This window comes from Theropithecus gelada, chromosome 7b (assembly GCF_003255815.1).
Source record: "Theropithecus gelada isolate Dixy chromosome 7b, Tgel_1.0, whole genome shotgun sequence".
In the NCBI taxonomy this organism is placed as follows: Eukaryota; Metazoa; Chordata; class Mammalia; order Primates; family Cercopithecidae; genus Theropithecus; species Theropithecus gelada.
Genome location: NC_037675.1, coordinates 56432573 through 56452862, shown reverse-complemented (window position 1 = coordinate 56452862; position 20290 = coordinate 56432573). Strand labels below are relative to the sequence as shown.

The window sequence follows — 20290 nt, the reverse complement described above, 5'->3', positions numbered from 1 at the left end:
ACATTCTCTTTCCCAGCTGTCCTATAGTCAGTGACTGATCAAAGTGGGGGTATAAAAAGGCCTGGCCCCCTTGCAGCTCTGAAGAATCCCAGTTTCAGAACTCCCATAGGGTAGGCTAAGTTATTGCTGCTCAACTTCTCCCTCAACCCAATCATGTCTTTCCCATCCCCGCATGTACTGATTGCAAGTACACTCCCTCACAAGCCTCTTGAGATCTAATCTCTCTGCTTCCTGGGAAACCCAACCTGTGACAATTACTAATTTAACAGATGTGAAAAGGTAGTATTGTATAAAATATTTTGGGCCTGGTGTGGTGGCTCACGCCTGTAATCCCAGCACTTTGGGAGGCCAAGGCAGGTGGATCATGATGTCAGGAGTTCAAGATCAGCCTGGCCAAAATGGTGAAACCTCGTCTCTACTAAAAATACAAAACTTAGCGGGGCATGGTGGCGGGCACCTGTAATCCCAGCTACTCAGGAGGCTGAGGCAGAGAATTGCTTGAACTCAGGAGGCGGAGGTTGCAGTGAGCTGAGATCACGCCACTACACTCCAGCCTGGGTGACAGCGAGACTCAATCTCAAAAAAAAAAAAAAAAAAAATTTGGTCTTCTATAAGATGAAGTGGTTTTGCCACATTCTAGTTTTGGAATTTTATTAATCTTTGGGCTTGCTGCTAATAAGGGTAGAAAGGCATGGGTAAGAATGTTGACGATGGGAACAATTAAATTTTGAAAGCTGACTATATAAGATACCTTTTTTCTCTGTAAGAGATTTCATAAAAACCAGGGAGATGTTCCTTTATTGATATCAAATTACTGATCTGAAAGCAGCAAACTAGAGTTTAGAAGGAGAAATGGGATTAAAAAGCAGTCAAGAAATATACCAGAATCCTAACAATAATTGTCTATAGGTCATCTATAGGTAAACTTTTTCTTAATGCTATTCTCATTTCCTGAACATATTTCCTGGAAAATGAGAGAATAATTTCCTTGGAACATCTCCTGATTTTTATGAAATTCTGGAAGAGAGAATCTTGAGGTAGTATTTACTTCCTCTCCTTAAGAAAAAGATTTTAACAAGTATAGGAAACCTTGAGGCCCCAATGCAGTATTAATATTGCTGCATATTTTTTCCATTGTGCATTATCGAGAATAAACCACTCCAATTAAATGACGTATTGAGACAGGTAATTCACTATAATATTTATTAAGTAGATGACTTACAAGAAGGATATTGATGAATGTAAAAATTTTCACTCACAGTGAACATAAAGCCTTTACACATGTAAGGTTTAGATTTTTTTTTTAGTCTGCCCCTTTCAGATTATATCATGGTGTATGAAGCGTTGGTGAGGTCTATGTCACCAGAAATTCCCAGTTGGCTGATTTCATTGAGCTGTTTAACCCGATGATTGTACTGCAACAAGTGAGCATCATTCACCGCAACCTTGAAGTGGTCAGATTCAACCAGTACTTGTATCTGAAATGGCATATACATAAACTATTACATGAGGTAATGCATATGTCAGCTGGATTTAGCCGTTCCACAATATATACATGTTTCATGTACATGATAGAAACAATTTTTTGTCAACTGAAAGGGAAAAAAAAGTCCATTAATTTCAAACCAGTCTGGCCTGAACTCAGGATGTCCAACATTTCATCCTTATCATTCGTGGGACCAGTTAAGATCCAGGGAAAGTAACTTTACAGCAAAAATTCCAAGTTATTCAGATTTTTTTTAAAAGCAACAAATTTATTACAAGGATATATAAGTGAAGCCATAAAGGTGAAGGGTAAGGATTTGCCTGCATAAAAACTTAAAAGAGCCTGGGTGTGGTGGCTCACGCCCGTAATCCCAACACTTTGGGAGGCAAAGGCGCGGGCAGATCTCTTGAGCCCAGGAGTTTGAGACCAGCCTAGGCAACATGGTGAAATCCCATCTCTACAAAAAAAAATTAAAAAATTAGCCAGGTGTGGGTGGCATACATCTGTGGTCTCAGCTACTAAGGAGGCTCAAGTGGGAGTATCGTTTGAGCCTGGGAGGTTGACAGGCTGCAATGAACTGTGATCGTGCCACTGTACTCCAGACTGAGTGGCAGTGTGAGACTCTGTCTCAAAACAACCAAAAGTTCTGGTATGGCCTAAAACACCTGAAAGAAAAACACAAAAGTAGGATTCTTTTGGCAAATATTGTAAAGATTGGTGATAATCAGTTTTGGCAAGGGTAGGAGAAATCTACTCTTCCAATAGTTAGTGGATGTTCATTCCTACATCTTTTTGGAAGCAGCAATTTGATAATATCTAAATTGTAAACATATATATTTAAAGCAAAGATTTCTAGAAGATTTGCTTCTAGGAAGAAAATATTTGTAAGGATAGTTATTACAGTATTTTAGTAAAACATTTCCAGGTTGGAGGGTTTCTATTCTGTAAATTTATATCAGTAGGGTACTAGTTAAATTATCACATCTAAAAATGAAATACTATTGGCCGGGCGTGGTGGCTCATGCCCGTAATCCCAGCACTTTGGGAAGCCGAGGTGGGTGGATCAGGAGGTCAAGAGGTCGAGACCATCCTGGCCAACACGGTGAAACTCCATCGCTACTAAAAATACAAAAGTTAGCTGGGCATGGTAGCACACGCCTATAATCCCAACTACTCGGGAGGCTGAGTCAGGAGAATCACTTGAACCCGAGAGGCAGAGGTTGCAGTGAGCTAAGATCGTGCCACTGTACTCTAGCCTGGCGACAGAGCGAGACTCCATCTCAAAAAAAAAAAAAAAGCTATTAAGTAACAATATGCTGATATGAAAAGATGTCCACCAAATGTAGACTATGGTCCTTATTTGTCCCTGTTGTTGAAGAGTTTACAGTCCAGCTGTTTTATTTACCACTCTATAGTCAACCCTAACTCAATGCTGTGGATCTAATATTTGTTGAAGCAGTGCTTACAAATAAAAAGCGTGCTGTATGTCAGAAAACACTAGGAAGATACTCATCAAATTGCAATCTTTGTGAGGATGGGGGAAGGAGTAAAGGAAAGGAAACCTTGTTAATTTTAAAATTTATAAACTTTTCATAAAACTTTAATTTTAGAATAAAAAACATTTAGTTTTGATCTCTATGCCAACTTTTTTTTTTTTTTTTTTGAGATGGAGTCTCGCTCTGTCACCCAGGCTGGAGTGCAGTGGCACGATCTGATCTCAGCTCACTGTAAGCTCCGCTTCCCGGGTTTGCGCCATTCTCCTGACTCAGCTTCCCGAGTAGCTGGGACCACAGGTGCCCGCCACCACGCCCGGCTAATTTTTTGTATTCTCAGTAGAGACGGGATGTCACCGTGTTAGCCAGGATGGTCTCGATCTCCTGACCTTGTGATCCGCCCACCTCAGCCTCCCAAAGTGCTGGGATTATAGGCGTGAGCCACAGCACCCAGCCCAACTGTGTTGTTTTAAGCAACAAAGTTGCAGTACAACTGTACCATAAAGACTTTTGCCTTTTTTGTTAAAGATTATATTCTTTTCATCTCTAGAAAGGCTTAAACTCAGAAGGGTGGCAGCAGTGATGCTGGTGAGGTGCCTGAAAGAAGTGCGCAGTGTGCCACTCCTGGCCATGTTCTCAGCCTGCTGAGCCTGGTCCCCTGGGCAGGGAGAAGATACACTGGTTAGGCACCTTAGGACAGGTGATAAAAACTCACTTCAAGTGCTTTGTGGTTTTAGAGTGATTCCTCATGAGAAATGCACATTATCAATATATAATAGTAGCAATAACTTACTTTGAATGGTTTCCCACTTTCAAATGGGAAAACCGACTGTCTTTCTTCCCTTCCCCAGTTATTATCCAGCTTTGTATTGCAAACAATGACTCTCCTGTTGTTCTCATTGAAGCGTGGGTTAAAGTGGAAGGCAACATCATTCCTTCTCTTGAAATCTAAAGCAATTCTGTTTTAAACCAAAGACCAGTTATTAAAATGATTAAAACTGTATATCTACACGAAGTAAAGAATACAATTTTCTAAAAAGCAAATAATTTCATAATACAGTACCTAGGAAATTTTTCTGAACAGAAAGCAAATCAGAATGGGTTCAAACTGGAAAGTATCCTACGCCTGATATTCTATGTACTATCATAAAATCTAAAGGTAAGCAAGACAATATATGTTGAATTTTTTTGCCTCATTGTCTTCGATCATATTTCCATTCATCTGTAATGCCTCCTTTACAGACTCATGAAAACCCTTCGAGGTTTTCTTACAGAGGTTTAGAGCCACTCTGAGGATACTTTATCCCTTACTATAGATAATGGTTATCTCTTTCCTGCTCTTCCAGTTTGCTTTCAATCCCTGGTAAAGGCAAGCCAGCTATATAGTTAACAGCCATCAAATGCCTGGCTTCCTCGTAATTAACCAGAAGCCCTAGTTCCTCTAAAACAGCAAGGATGAGATAAGGTAGTTAATATTCAGTATCTTGTTGCTAAGTTGTAAAGTCATGATAGTAAATGTAGTAAACATTCTATGATGTGAGCTGGAACCAATGAAATTGCTAGTTTAGCTTTTTGACCCTGTTCCTTCTCCCTGGATGTTAATGCAAACACAAGTCCTCTTTGACTAACCCCATCCCTGAGTTTCTCAAAGTGTGCTCTATAGAGCAGTAACACCAGAATCATCAGTAGGTATTCTTATTTTAAAGCCAGGTCTGCACTCGAGACCAACTAACAAAGATTCTCTGTATTTTGATTCACCCAGTAAAAGTCACATTCAACCACAAATGATCTTCCAGTGATTAAATTTGTAAGGAAAAAAAGCAATAGAATTTGCATTTGACTAAATATACAATGTTGTCATCTCTGTCACCTTAAGCACTTTTTTTTTCTATGCAGTTCGTCATATAGAATTTGCAGGACTAAGCAAGTTTTTTTAGTTTACTACCATTAACCATTTCAACCAGAATTAGTTTTGATCTGCCAGTCTCAATCTACATCTCTAGCATTATTAGAACTAAACTTTCCAGTGAAATGACTCTAACAAGACAAGGATACCACACTGGGTATTCAGTGTGCATTAGGGGTTGTGGGAGGAGGAGAGCAGATATTTAATAAATCATGAGTGCTGTGTGCACAGAATAAGGTGTGCTGGGTTCTATGTGATGTTGGGAGGAAATACGGATAAGGACATAGAGGATATATATATTTTGTAATTTGCTATGAGACGGGCATTATTGTATGGGGAAGTTCTGTGCTTACAGAAATTGTCTAGGCTGTGTGGAAAGATGGGTTGGCTTAGGATAGTGACTACCATTGCAGAAACAGGGGAGGCTGGCTGAGGTGGAGCGAATGAGCATTTCAATGTGAAATTATCAGATCAGAAGTGAAGTCCATCTCTTGATGGCAGGATGTGGAGCAAGGTGACAGACACTGAGACTGTTTATGGATTCTTGCATAAACCTGTTTACATGGCTTGAATCTGTACCATTTAGGTACTGTTCATAAGACCTAGAGATTCTTCCACTAAACTCAGGCGCAAGCATCCCGGATGGTTTCAGGACATGGCCAGCTTCTTTGTATAATATGCAAATACTACATAACCAGTGGTGACAACCAGGGCCAAGTGGCCCAGGACAGCCATAATTAGCATGTATTTTCCTAAATAAAGCCTTACCCCATCCTAGCCCACCTCATCAATCAAACCACTTCCAATAGCAAAGGTTGATTTATTATGATGAAGTTTTTAACTTGAAGAATCTCTTCAAACCCATAAGCAAATAGTATCTAATCAAAAGACAGGTTCCCAGGCCTGCCACTGATCATCTGTAGAACCTGAGCCTCAGTTTTGTCTATAAAAAGGGGAAAGCAATATTCCTTATCCTGCCTTCAACCATGGAGATTAGCTGACATAATACATATCAAAGTATAGAATAAGGTGTGTTACCATTTACTATGAGTGCCCTGATGCTTAGCAAAATTATATGGGAATATGTACAGATTTATGGGATAATCCTATATGATGGTATAGCCAAGATTCTAAATATGTAGTTTTTTAAAATTTTATTAAAATTCAAAATAGCACCATAAGACAGGGCAAGAAAAAAAAAATCAAAATAGGCCATTCTTTATTCAAAAACCAGTCTACAAATAGGGTAGGCTTGTTAATTTTGCTCTCCTTACCTATTTGCATTAGGCTTCACCGTGCCCAGAATTGTTATCAGCATGCGAGGCACCACTCCTCCAGGCAAAGGCAGGTTATAAGGCACAGACTGGGAATGAACAAGTACATATGAGAGTCATGTTTCTTTAGGGAAAGAAAACGATGTTGCTGAAGTTCCATTACTATTAATATGTGTGAAAAACACATAACTCTAGTATATGCCATCTGTCCAGACTCTCAGGCCACTTTGCCCAGGGGCCAAAGAGATAAGGTTCCTTACATGTACAAATAATTGAAAAGAAAGCCATCAGTAAGTCTTATTACTATGGCCATCCCAATCTACTCATTCATGTTGGCTATTTTTTGGAAAGGCTTAAGCTAGATCTTGTGATCAACATTAACATTTTTGTATCACTCTTAAGGCCCTGTCATGTAACTTGCTTCACTGTGGTTATTCTGCTTCCTGGGGGCAAGCAGCATATCACATACTGGGCTTGTGGGTTCTCATATGGTCTGTACTCATATGGCTCCAGCAGAGTGCTTTGCACGTGGCAGATACTCAATATTTATAGAATGAACACTGTTAAAACTGAGGTTCATTCTACAAATGTTTATTGACCATCTACATTCAAGGTACTGTGAATATCCCCAAAGCTCTATTTATTTATGGCCTCTTTTCTTTCCCTTTTTAAGGCTTCCCTCTGGGTTTAACTATCACCCCAACCTTTTCATTTTTTGAGACAAGGTTTCAAAAATCCAGGTCTCTGTTGTTGAGGATGGAGTGCAGTGGTGTGATCATAGCTCACTGCAGCCCCGACCTCTTGGACTCAAGTGATCCTCCTGCCTCAGCCTCCCACAGTGGTGGGATTATAGGCATGAGCCACCACAGCCAGCCTATCCAAATCTTTTCTTTCTAGTCCTGATGTGTATTAGTCCTGTACTTCTTCCCACCTGGATTTGCTGCTAGTGCCTCAAATTCAACAAGTGTGAACTAGAATGGTCTTCCCTCCCCCTCCCCCATCAGTTCCCCTTCATGAGTTCCCAGTTTGGGCTAAAGCTTTGCTGATGGCTCTAATTGCTCAGCCTTGAAAAGTCAGAGTCTTCTATGTCTTCTAAGACATAATCAGTAGGTTCTGGGGGTTCTTCCTCTGTCATCTCTCTTACATCTGCCTGTTCCTTTCCACAGCCTTCATGTCCCCCTCTCTCTGCAACAGACTAACCATCTCTGGTATAGGCCCATCTCAATGCCACCCACTCCCCCAAGTCTTTCTACTCTGAACTGACCTAAAAGGAAACAATGCTATCTTGTGCCATCTTCTGCATAGTTCTGAAATGGTCTAATCCCACACTGGTACTTAGCTCTTTCCTCATATTTATTATATGTTTTATCATCTAACTAGACTATAAATCTGGAAAGGAAGGATCCTGTGGCTGAGATGTATCTGGATCCCCCACGGAGTTATGTTTTACATTTAGAATTCACTTGCTAAGACATATTTTAATTTGCATGAAAATTCAACCCTTAGATCACAAAATTATCTTTAGAAGGTTTTTCAAAACCAGATTACCCTGCTTCCTCTACCTGTTTGCTCAATGACCCTGGACAAATTATATCACTTCTGTATTGCCCCATTTCCCCACATGTGAAATGGGGTTATTAACAGTATCTTATAGGGTGGTAATGGGGTTAAATCAGATCATCCAGGTAGATGCATATTATTGACGTGTACTCAGTAAGTGTTAATAATAACCAAAATGTTCTCCATTACTACAATTTTGGTTTATATTCATAAGCAGCTTTATCAGTGCCTTCAAAATATTCATTACCTTCTGTTTATACTAACCACACACAATAAGCTCAACATGAACACTTAATTTTTCGACTCTACCAACATACGCCCATGGCTGGCCCTTGAGAAGTGGCTGTCACAGCAAGTTTAAAGCTCAGGGTCTCCCTGAAGCCCTCTGCATGCCAAGTACATGAAAGGAGGAATGCCATCTCACCAGTGGCCCAGCAGGGGCGCCATAGGGGCCAGTGGCAGGGTAGGCTCCAGGAGCACTTGGCTGTCCAGGAGATGGGTAGGCCCCAGCGCCACTGGGTGGCCCTGGGTAGACTCCAGATGCTCCGGAATAAGCTCCAGGTGCTCCAGGGTAGGCGCCTGGAGGTGCCTGTCCAGGATAAACCCCTGGGGGTGCCTGCCCAGGGTAGGCCCCAGGATAGGAGGCCCCTGGGTAGCCCCCTGCCCCAGCAGGCTGGTTCCCCCATGGGCCAGGCCATCCTTGAGGGTTTGGGTTTCCAGACCCAGATAAGGCATCATGGAGCTGTAAAGAAAGACATAAACAATTACAGGACAGAAAGCATTCTCAAAAGCAGAATTTTCAGGGAAATAGGAATATGTGATCTAAGAAGGAGAGGAATATGGCAAAGGCATTACATGCATATCATTATACTTTTTCCACTTGTTAATAGTTTTGAGTGTCTAAGACTAAAATTAGACGTTGGGGTTACATATGCTTTTTCACTTTGTTCTTGCCTCCCAACGTCTCAGATCAGGGAGGGCTGCATTTTCATAATTAGCCCAAGTCAGGAGCTAGCGCGCCTCTAGTTACAGCACATATTTTTTAATCACTGTGAGAAAAACAATCACAAACATCAGAATGCCCAGACTGTACCGCGCTTCCCGCTACTCAGAGGATTTCTCAGCTCCTGCCAGCAGAGTCCACTCCCTTCCGCCCTGGGCCTTTTGGTGAAAGGGTTACTGTGAGTTAGTCCCAGGCCTTGCTCTGCCTGGCTTTCTTCCCAAATCTGCTGCTGGAAAAACAAGGCTCCAGCTCACAAGCCCTCGTTGGACAAATGAGTCTAGGGGAAGCCACACAGTGGGAGAGTGAAAAGGGAAAGTCATGGTAAAAACAAAACCCCCAACCCTCAACCATGTGGAGTTGATCGAGGGTAAGAAACAGGCATAAAACACTTACCGAAAAATTGTCTGCCATTTTCCTGAGAGAAAGAAAGAGACAAAGGTTATCATTTGATCCTGAAAGCTTTTACCGATTTCCATTAAATTGAACCTCACCACTAGTTCATTGTGCAGTTCTAGTCAATCTCTAGGCATTATGCCTAAGTCAGTAGTGTGGGACCACACAACATCTCTTCAAGGGGCAGGGATGCTTTCCAGCTAGATTGTGAGTTAAATATAACTCACAAGTTTAAACTTCCATCACACTAGCCTGTGCTCTGAATCCTGAGACCAAGAGGCCATACAATGCATGAGGGAGGAGGAGGCAGGGAGGAAGAAAAGGTCCTGTCCCTTTTCCAGGTGAAAAATGTAAACGGTCATGGTTTCTCTTTGTTTCTTCTTCACCTTCCTTCCTTACCCCTAATAAAGGGTTTGGTGTGTTCATCTTGCCCATCTGCCCTCTGTCCCCACTAACTGCCCCATCCCCTCCTCTGGGTTTTTGAAGATCAGCAGTGATTGATTGCTACTGAGACAGGAAAGACAATGACCTCCAGACATAGTTGCTGCCCTGTTACTTATTCCTCTATTTGCACACACTTATGCCTGCTCTTGGTCAGGCACTGCGCAGGCTCCTGTCTAGGTGCGAAGATGAATAGGCCATGATCTGCATGGTCAAAGGGGCCATGGGATCTAAAACTCAAAACGATTGAGCCCACAGAGGTATAGAGTAGAAGGATGGTTACCAGAGGCTGGGAAAGGTAGTGGGGGTGGGTGAGTGGGAGGGAGGTGAGGATAGTTAATGCGTGACAAAAATAGTTACAATGAATGAATAAGGCCTGATATTTGACAGCACAACAGGGTGACTATAGTCAATAATTTCATTGTACATTTGAAAATAACTAAAAGTATACTTGGATTGTTTGTAACACAAATAAATGAGAATATGAATACCCCATTTTCCGTGATGTGATTATCATGCACTACATACCTGTGTCAAAACATCTTTATGTACCCCATAAATATATATACCTGCTATGTACCCATAAAGATTAAGAATTTAAAAAAAAGCCAAAGGGCCCACAGTCCAGCAAGGCAGATGAGATGCATCCATGGAAATGTGAAATAACAAGTCACGAATGCTATGAGTCAGAATGTGTGCTGTAGGAATTCAAACGCAGAAAGCTTACTTCTAAGAAGGAAAGGAAAGGTGCTGTTGGAGCTAAGCCTCAAAGGGCAGCTGAAGTTTGTATGTGCTTTCTTTTTTAAAAGGTACTTGTTATTCCAAATAAAATCTTTGGTAGTACAACAAACTAAGGTGAAAAAATTCAGGCAACGTGAAAGAAAAAAATATTTGGGTGTAAGATGCTACCAAAGAGGGTTTGCCTTGCCCAAAGCTGCCACAAGGGGTGGTCTGGAGACATCAATCCTGCTTTCTCCTGTTCCTTCCCATGTCAAGGCTCCTAAAGCACAAGATGCTTCACAGCTGTTGCAGGTGCTCCAGCTGTGAGGGGAGGAGGGCAGCTGGGCCCCTGAGGCATGAGTGAGTTCTTCCTAAGCTCAGGATCACCTGTGCCATGGCCTGAATTACGTAGACCTTGAAACAACCAGAATATCCTTGATTGCCTACCTGTGATATTTACTCAATCACTTTTAGAAATGACATTGCCCCAAGGGATTCAATAAATGTCCACTACTTGATTCAAATGCAAGATATTGGCTGGGCATGGCTCATGCCTGTAATCCCAGCACGTTGGGAGGCTAAGGTGGGCGGATTGCTTGAGCCCAAGAGTTCAAGACTAGCCTGGACAATATGGCAAAACCCTGTCTCTATGAAAAATACAAAAATTGGCCGGGCGCGGTGGCTCAAGCCTGTAATCCCAGCACTTTGGGAGGCCGAGACGGGCGGATCACGAGGTCAGGAGATCGAGACCATCCTGGCTAACACAGTGAAACCCCATCTCTACTAAAAAATACAAAAAAAACTTAGCCGGGCGAGGTGGCAGGTGCCTGTAGTCCCAGCTACTCGGGAGGCTGAGGCAGGAGATGGCGTGAACCCGGGAGGCGGAGCTTGCAGTGAGCTGAGATCCGGCCACTGCACTCCAGCCTGGGTGACAGAGCGAGACTCCGTCTCAAAAAAAAAAAAAAAAGAAAAATACAAAAATTAGCCAGGTGTGGTGGTGCAGCCTGTGGTCCCAGCTACTTGAGGGGCTGAGGTGAGAAGATCATTTCAGCCTAGGAGGTCAAGGCTGCACTGAGCTGTGATTGCACCACTGCACTCCAGCCTGGGTGACAAAGCGAGACCCCGTCTCAAAAAAAGAAAGAAAGAAAAGCACAAAATATTACATTTTTTGTGGTAAAACTCAAACAGGCAGAGCTCCTCCTAGAGCTTAACATGCTTCATTTATACACACTGGATATTTTATACAGGTTGAGTATCCCTTATTTGAAATAGGACCAGAAGTGTTTCTGATTTCCATTTTTTTTTTAGATTTTGGAATATGTCCATATACCCAGTTAGGCATCCCTAATCTGAAGAGCCAAAATCCAAGACCTCCAGTGAGCGTTTCTTTAGAGCATTACCTCTGAGCATCATGCAGGCATGCAAAAAGTTTGGGATTTTGGAGCATATCAGATTTCTGCTCTGGGGATGCTCATCCTGTACTATACTGCTATTATTTATATTATAGTCAGACATTACCTTTGACTAAAATATTTTTGCACCTCTTTTTTTTTGAGACAGGGTCTTGTTCTGTTGCACAGGCTGGAGTGCAGTGACATGATTTCAGGGCTCACTGCAGCCTCCACCTCCCAAGCTCATGTGATCCTCCCACCTCAGCCTCCCAAGTAACTGGGACTACAGGCACACAACACCACACCCAGCTGAGTTATTATTTTCGTAGACACCGGGTCTCACTATGTTGCCCAGGCTGGTCTCAAACTCCTGGGTTCAAGTGATCTTCCCACCTCAGCCTCCTACCGTGCTGGGATTACAGGCATGAGCCACCACATCCAGCCACACATCTCTTTTTGAACATGGTCATTCTGAAACCTATTCAGAAGTGGTTAGGTTATGACCATGCCCATTTTCCAACCTAGAGAACTGCTGGCAGCTTGACAGGGAAGTCACAGTGACTCCAGCGGTTACTGCATCTTTCATTTACTTTTTACATCCTGTAGTGCTTGGCTTTTTAAAGCAAAAGTTGTGAGCTCCTCTGCATGTGCCTCCTTCCCCAAAAGGCTGCCACACTATTGTATAAGAAACTGTGTTGCTACAGGAGGGGGAACTTGAGAGAAGAGTTGTTACAGAAAAGGAAAATAAATGAAAATTTTTAATTCGGGAAAAGAAAGTCTCCCTCATTTTGGATGCCAGTAGGAAACAATCTTGAACTTCAAGGTGGGCAGAAAGCTTAGTTCCTTTAATTACACATACTTCTTCCAGCCTAAGGCAACATATCAAAGACCCAGCAATAATGTTATCAACATTTTGATTTCTTTTAAATGTCCTCATTGCACAGGAGCTTATTGTAAACCTCAGGACCACTGACACTTCAGGTCAGATGCTTTGCTGTGGGGCGCTGTCCCGTGCGCTATAGGATGTTCAGCAGCATTGCTGACTTCATTACATATGCTGCCAGAACTCCAGCACACCACACTCCAACTTGTGACAACCAAGTGTCTTCAGGCCGGGTGAGGTGGCTCACACCTGTAATCCCAGTCATTTGGGAGGCTGAGGCGGGAATACTGCTTGAGCCCAGGAGTTCAAGACCAGCCTGGGCAATATAGCGAAACCCCAGTTTCTACCAAAAAAAGGAAAAAAAAATGTCTTCAGACATTGCCAATATCCCCTGGGAGCAAAATCATGGCTAGTTGAGGACCGCCAATCTAGCTAGTTAGCAGTGTATCCCTACATGAATGTACACACGTGGTTCCACAAAACCAAAAAGGTAGTTTCAATTGTTCAAACTAGCCTGAATTTGCTTTATAAAGGGTCCTAACATCACTCTATTCAAATTAAGATGTGTTCAAAGGCTGATTCCAACCAGAAAGTCAAATAAAGAAGGCATTTCCATAATTTAATATTTATTCTTTTCAAAGCCTCCGCTCAAGCATGTTTAGTTTATTTTCCAATCTAACCAAATCCAGTTTGGGAAACAAAGTAGCTCTCACTGCATTTCCACTGTTTCAACACCACCTCGGAGAGCAGTATAGATTCTGTCTCGACATATTAGACAAGGCCACTAGAACAAAACCTGGCATGTGTGTGGTGCTTTTCAGCTTATAAAGCATGTTCACATACCTTATCTATTTTAGTTATAATGACAATCCTTGTGGTGAAATCTTGTACTGTCCTGCCATCTCGCTGTCCAGCCTGGGACATGAATCATCCCTTTGTCCAGCCTATCCACACTGCAGATGCTACCCACCCACAAGTTACTTAGTAGCAGGCTTGGTTATCAGATCAAAAAAACAGTATATATAGGGTTTGGTACTATCCATGGTTGAAGGCATCCACAGGGGGTCTTGGAATGCATCCCCTGAAAATAAGGGGGAGACTCCTGTGTTCTCACCATAAGGAAACTGAGGCTCAGAGAGAGAACATGGTGGCCCAAAGTCATCTGTCATTGGCAGATCAAGGAGTAGGGCTCGTGTCTTTTTACTCCTTATTTAGGCTCATTCTACACCAATAGAAAATATAACACTTTGAAATTTTAAAGTACAGTCCTTTGAAAGTGTTAATTACTTCATTGGGAAATTAATTCTCTGACTCATCTGTAACTACATAACACACTGAAATTGTAAACAAAATTTTAAAAGGATTGTGTTTTGGTCAGAAAACTAACTGGGTGATTCATTCAAGCACAAAATAATATTGAATATTTAATACAAGAATGCCATTTTGTGTAGTCACTTTGCTAATTATAACCACATTTTAACCAATAAAGTGTACTTTTCCAAAAATTGGGTATGTACGGTTTTGATTATGTCAACTTCCAACCATGAGATTTCTTTTTTGAAAAGCATTATAGGCCGGACGCAGTGGCTCACACCTGTAATCCCAGCACTTTGGGAGGCCAAGGCAGGAGGATCATGAGGTCAGGAGTTCGAGACCAGCCTAGCCCACATAGTGAAACACCATCTCTACTAAAAATACAAAGAATTAGCCAGCTGTGGTGGCAGGCACCTGTAATCCCAGCTACTAGGGAGGCTGAGGCAGGAGAATTGCTTGAACCCGGGAGGCAGAGGTTGCAGTGAGCCAAGATGGCACCACTGCACTCCAGCCTGGAAGACAGTGCAAGGCTCCATCTCAAGAAAAAAAGGAAAAAAAAAAAAAAAAAAAAAGCATTATAACTGATGCTGTTTTGAAATCAAGATTATTAACCTCAAAACTTCCAGGAAAACAAAAAAGACATCTATTCAGATAAATATCATCCTTACTTGCCTGAAAATTTTTTTCATTTTTCTTTTCAGATGAGTAGTTTACAGAGAGAGACATACAATCAAATGTCAGCAATCCTCCCACTCTACAGACACTATAGATATGTGAACCCCATCCTGGTGTTTCCAGGATCAGAGAATTTTGAAGAGTCAGAGGGGAAAAAAAAAAAAAAAAACAACACTTCAAAAAATAAACTAAAAGTAGAGAAATACTAGCTGGGTCTCCACATTTGTAAACACCTACAGTAAGCAGTTCAGTGTACCTTTGGAATAAGGAATTTAAACATGAGTTAGAATACAGACCATTTTAATCGGTTGTTAACTGGTAGCTTTTCCCTTTAACAAAGCGTAGCCGCGCTATGCTATTCTAGGCCCACCCAGCAATCAGTCTGGTTGTCTGGGTTCCCAGGAACACTTCTGAAATTTCTGCTCATAAAGGTCCCTGACCTGTACGCAAGCCGTAACAGAAGAAGACGATTTCCTGAGCCCCTAGGCACTGCCCCACACTGCTCCTCAAGTAGCACAAGAGGCAGTCTACTTTCTGTCCTTGCTGAAACACAGAGCAGGACTTGAGGAAAGCCCATTTTCCAAAGACAAATTCAGTGATGCTAAGCTGGAATAAAGGGAACTGGTCCTTTCCTAGGATTTCTTTCTCATCATAGCTCCCTGGCATCAAGGAAGGTAGAGTTACTTTCTGCTTCTCAGTGACTGATTTTTTCCCACTATGGAAAAGCTGAACAGGGGTCAAAAGAGAACACATGACACTTAGTCAATAGCGAACTGGAAGTATACAGCAAGCACTGCCTAGCCTGGCTCTCAAGTTACCCACTCAGAATTTAATGAGAAGATCAGTTCAGGCACCAGACACAAGGAGCTACCCTTGAGTGGGAGCCTGTGTCCCAAACGACAGGAAAGAAGAGCTATGTTTGAGATCAGTTACCACAAGTATCAAGTACATAGGTTTACAAGTCACTTGGCATTTAAGGTCAACACGAGATTCTGAAGGCATACTACATGAACATAGGTCTCGGCTGCAGTTAAGGTTTATAGTCTGGCTAATGAAAGTTCTATGTAAAAATGTACCTAAATTATACATGAGACCAGCATTAGCCTCTTGACCTCACTAAGTGAAAAGTCTTTATAAAGCACCTATGCATATTTGTAGCACAGCGAACTATCATAGATTAAAGACCCCTTAACAGAGCAAGACACCTATTCTACTTGGACACAACTAGTTTTCAGGGTCAATCCATCAGGCGGTACTCGTCCTCTTCTGCTTCTTACGTAACTTAGTGAGGCATCCTCCTAGCACTTCTAAGTGCTAAATATTCAAGGACCATCATCAAACTTCTCCCCAGAATCTGGACTAAGTGCTGATTTTAAATGTCACCTCTAAATATGAATTTAGGAAGCTGCTTAAATCCCCCAAAGATCAAGGATGGGGTATGATCATCCCTAGAATGAGAGACCCTACCCTAAGGATTTAGAGTCAATGTCTAAAAGGGAGACCATTGTTGGAGAAAAGTAAATGATCATTATTCAACTTTACCTTTCATGGAAACACACAATTTCCTAGCATGAAATGTTTATAAACTTGAGGTAGGCCAGGCGCAGTGGCTCAGGCCTGTAATCCCAGCACTTTAGGAGGCCGAGGCGGGTGGGTCACCTGAGGTCAGGAGTTCGAGACCAGCCTGATCAACATGGAGAGACACCCCCATCACCACCACCACCATCACTAAAAATACAAAATTAGCCAGGCATGGTGGCGCATGCCTGTAATCCCAGCTACTCGGGAGGCTGAGGCAGGAGAATTGCTTGAATCCAGTAGGCGGAGGTTGCAGTGAGCCGAGATCGTGCCATTGCACTCCAGCCTGGGCAACAAGAGTGAAACTGAGTCTCAAAAAAACAAACAAAAAACACAAAAAACAAAAACCTTGAAGTAAACAAATCAGAACTTTGGAAGCTGACGACAGCTTTTTCTTCTCAAGCTCTGTGCCCAAGTGGTTCATTGTATCAGCCTCATTTTCTTCAGAATTAACTGAGCCTTCTCCCATTCCTTTCCCACAATCCTAGAAACAGCCTGGGTCACTGAGGTCCAGGTGTCCTCATTGTGCAGCAACCCAACTCCCAGAGTCACTTTACAAACATTCCGCAGTCTGTGGAATCGGCATGGCTAACTTGAAGGGTAAGACTGAAGCCTAAGTCCCAGCCTCCACCATGCGTCCCCGATTCCCTGGCCCTTAGCGCCTACTTCTCAGAGGGCAATCGTTTTAGTGTTTCTATTTGAGCACCCAATAATTCAGAATAAACTCTCATACATGTTTTGGGAGTCCCCCACTAGGGCTCTGCACACTAGGACCAACATTCTGCCACACCCAACACTTCCTCGGCACAGACAGTCTGGGCAGGGAGGGGCATTTGATTCGGAAAAGCTTAGAGTTTGCAGTCTTCGCTAAGCCGGGTCATGCCCACTCAGGCCATGGGGCAAGCACCATTTCTGTGGGATCAGCAACCAGAGAGCGGCTGCAGCCCGGCCGCAGCTGGTCCTCGTGGAAGAACTCATTCGCGCCCCACAGAGAGATCTCCTCCGAGTCCAGCCTCAGCTGATGCTCAAAAGGGGCCGGGCGAGCCAAGCTGTGGGTCCCGGGAGGCGCCCTATGCAGTCCTCAGAAGTCCCTTCGCTCCCCCGCGGCCGAGCTCTGGGGAAGGGTGACCCGGCCCCAATCCCAGTTAGAGAAACTGGAGCGGCCGTCTGGTTTGCTGAGCGAGTCCCTCCGCCTCCCCTCGCGGCTGGACCTGGCAGGACTGGGGTGACCAGACCGCGGCTCTTCACCGGATGGGGCTTACTCCGGGGCCGCAGAGCGCAGCCGGCGGAGGTGCGACGGCGGTGAAGCCCCCGAGGCTCCGCAGAAGGTGGCCCGTGCCGCCGCGGGGACGTGTGTGGGTCTCGGAAGGCGCTGCCAACCTTTCCCGAGCGCCAGCGCCCTCAAGAATCAAAGGCGACCGCCCCAGGCCCGCCGCCCCGCACCCGGAGGGCAGAGCACAGGCTGTGGGGCTCTCCGCGCGCGTCCCGGCCTGGTCCCGGGGAGCCGAACCCCTCCGAGCCGCGCCCCAAGCAGCACCCGGGCGCCCTCACCCCTGCCCGGCCGGAGCCGCGTCCCCAGCGCCCGGCGCCGCTCACCGCTCGTTGGCTGGCTCCGGACGGCTGCTAACGAGGAGGTGCGGGCGCCGGCGGGGCGGTGGCTCCGAGCCTCAAATACTCCCAGCGCCGCCCGGCCCGCCTCTCCCGAGGCGGGGCGGCTCCCCTGCCCAGCCCAGCCTCTCCCCGGACCATGCTGGGGGAGCCCCGCGTCCGCCTGACACCCCGAGCCGCCGCCGCAGGGGCGACCAGGAAGCTCCCGACAGGCAGAGCGCGGGCTGAGGGGCGCGCCCTCCGCCACCACCGTTCGGTTCCGTGGCGCTCCGGGGGCCTGGGCTGCGGCCGCGTCTCTCCCCCGCCCTCTCCAGAATCACCTGAGTGAAGAATTCACTGAGGGGAATTCAATTAATAGGTTGCTTTATTTGTAGAATACAAAACCAAAAACCTTTTCAATGTCTATTGCCTAGGGAACTGACTACAAATTGACTACTTATTCTAGATCAATAGGCCTAGTCTTAAAGCAATTCTCTTATGAAGCAATTAATCAGACAACTCTTTAACACATTTTGCACAGGAAATTCACATTATTATATACCCTCCTTTTAACTTCACCTTATCTTTTTGTTGGAAGAAAGGGATAAGTATTATTAACTCATTTTTACTCTCAGGGTGCTATAGTCTGAATGTTTATATCCCGCCAAAGTTCATATGTTGAAATCCTAACCCTCATGGTGATGTGTTAGGAGGTGGAGGCCTTGCGAAGTGATTGGGTCATACGGGCAGGGTCCTTATGAATGAGATCGGTGCCCTAATAAAAGAGGCCGGAGAGAGACCCCTTGCCACTTCCACCATGTGAAGACACAGCCGGAAGGCGCCCTCTGTGAACCAGAAAGCAGGCCCTCACCAGACACCAAATCTGCTGGCCTGGGGATTTCCCGACCTTCAGAATTGTGGGAAATAAATGTATATTATCCATAAGCTACCCAGTTTATGATATTTTGTTACAGAAGCCCAAACAGACTAAATGAGAAAATGATTTACTTATCCAAGCTCACTCATGTCTAGGAACAAAATCCAGAAATCCTGACTCTTAAACTTTATCTGGAAAAGCACCAGGTCAAAGAATCCTTGCAGGTCAAAACAAGGATCTCTGAGGAAAAAAAAAAAATTAAGGGGGGTAGGGGAAGAATCTTTGCAGGAACCGGCTTATGTAACCTATGGAGAAAACCAGTTATCATCTGGTTCCTAAATAATTCCTGTAGCCCTTATAGTAACCAATTAATAACATAAAGATAAATTATTTCCTGCAGTTTTTCAGCTTAGGGATATGTTCCTGTAAGGGACTCACTTGATGGAATTGAGAAGCTGTCTTGGCATTCTCTAGGATAAATTTGAAAGTGTCTTAGTGGCTGGCACTGTTCCTGCAACATTGTCCCCTCTAGGCTTGCACATAGAAGTCACAGTGTGGCTGGGGATTATTTAATGAAAGTGTGAACTCTTACCTGAAGACGTGGCCTGGCAACCAATTTATTTGAATAGATCACCATAGTAAATGACTAACCTCTGGGTAATAAAAAGGTGTCACCCACAGGAATGCCCTTGGTCTCCAAGGAAAATGCTATAAATCTTAAGACTTTGAGTCATGAGGTCTCATGGCCAGGCGTGGTACCCTTAGAGGGTTAGCCATTGGTAATAAATAAAAAAAAAAAAAAGTAGATAGCCAAATGAATCGCTGTGGAGGCAAAGGAAGAAACACACTCTTGCCTTTTCTTCTGTTCATTTCGGAGATAGACGAAGTTCATGCCCTGGCTACTTAGGGGGCTTGCTTACACCTGATTGTATGATCAGACATCCTTTTGGCTTCACTTCCTTACTTGTGCATCCCCATGAATACTTTGGTGCCAACTTCATGCCCCATAAAGCTAACAAAAGGATCCTGATATGATCAAGGTGTGCCTGGAAATTTATAATTTGTACACATGCAATAAACAGCTCTTTATTACCCAATCCAAAGTCATATACCTCTTCTAAGATAAGCGTAAAAAGGAACCTAATAAAATCAATTAAAATATCATTGAGTAACTTCTATGTACAGATCACTGTGTTATTTGAAATAAGGCACAAGGCAGTGTTAGCCCTCAAACAAATAGGCTGGCTGGTTTCTACTGATGCAGAGATTGTAGGCCCCTGATAAAAGCAAGGGTTCTAAGAGAGGCATCTCCACAGGAGGGAAAGGAGGAACCTTGGGAAAGCAGGTGGCGGTCCAGAAGGTCAGGAGGGAAACTGGGTAAGAACTTCAGTTAGAGCCAGAAGAGTAGGAGATGAAGATGAGAACAAAAAGGGAAAGTCTTTAAGGATGAGCAGAAAAGAGAAAGAAAGACAGTAATTGGAGGAGAAAACAGAGCCTATATATATATATATATATATATTTTTTTTTTTTTTTTTTTTTTTTTTTTGAGACGCAGTTTCGCTCTTGTTGCTCAGGCTGGAGTGCAATGGCGCAATCTCAACTCACCTCTACCTCCGCCTCCTGGGTTCAAACGATTCTCCTGCCTCAACCTCCTGAGTAGCTGGGATTACAGGCATGCACCACCACACCCGGCCAATTTTGTATTTTCA

General features: G+C 43.8%; 1 protein-coding gene across 4 annotated transcripts; it reads right to left on the bottom strand.

Annotated features, from left to right (window-relative positions):
• Positions 1-1176: 1176 nt before the first annotated feature.
• Positions 1177-17794, bottom strand: LGALS3 (galectin 3). 4 transcript variants are annotated; one of them, XM_025391061.1, is made up of 6 exons: positions 17669-17737; positions 9116-9137; positions 8144-8461; positions 6160-6248; positions 3773-3938; positions 1177-1478 (listed from the first exon to the last, which is right to left on the bottom strand). In XM_025391061.1, the coding sequence occupies exons 2-6, from the start codon at positions 9131-9133 to the stop codon at positions 1323-1325; spliced, it is 747 nt and encodes a 248-aa protein (XP_025246846.1). In that variant the 5' UTR covers positions 9134-9137; positions 17669-17737; the 3' UTR covers positions 1177-1322. The 4 variants fall into 4 exon arrangements, with proteins under 4 accessions (XP_025246846.1, XP_025246848.1, XP_025246844.1 ...); XM_025391063.1 differs by lacking the exon at positions 17669-17737 and adding an exon at positions 16082-16227; XM_025391059.1 differs by lacking the exon at positions 17669-17737 and adding an exon at positions 13592-13643 and having other exon boundaries at positions 9116-9138.
• Between the last annotated feature and the right edge of the window lie 2496 nt (positions 17795-20290).

Coding starts and splice junctions, on each gene's coding strand:
- LGALS3 (XM_025391059.1), bottom strand. CDS start 13,628: ATGCATTCCAAGACCCCCTGTGGATGCCTTCAACCAT. Junction 8,462..9,115: donor AAATGGCAGACAATTTTTCG/GTAAGTGTTTTA, acceptor CTTTCTTTACAG/CTCCATGATGCCTTATCTGG. Junction 3,939..6,159: donor GTGAAGCCTAATGCAAATAG/GTAAGGAGAGCA, acceptor GGTTTAAAACAG/AATTGCTTTAGATTTCAAGA.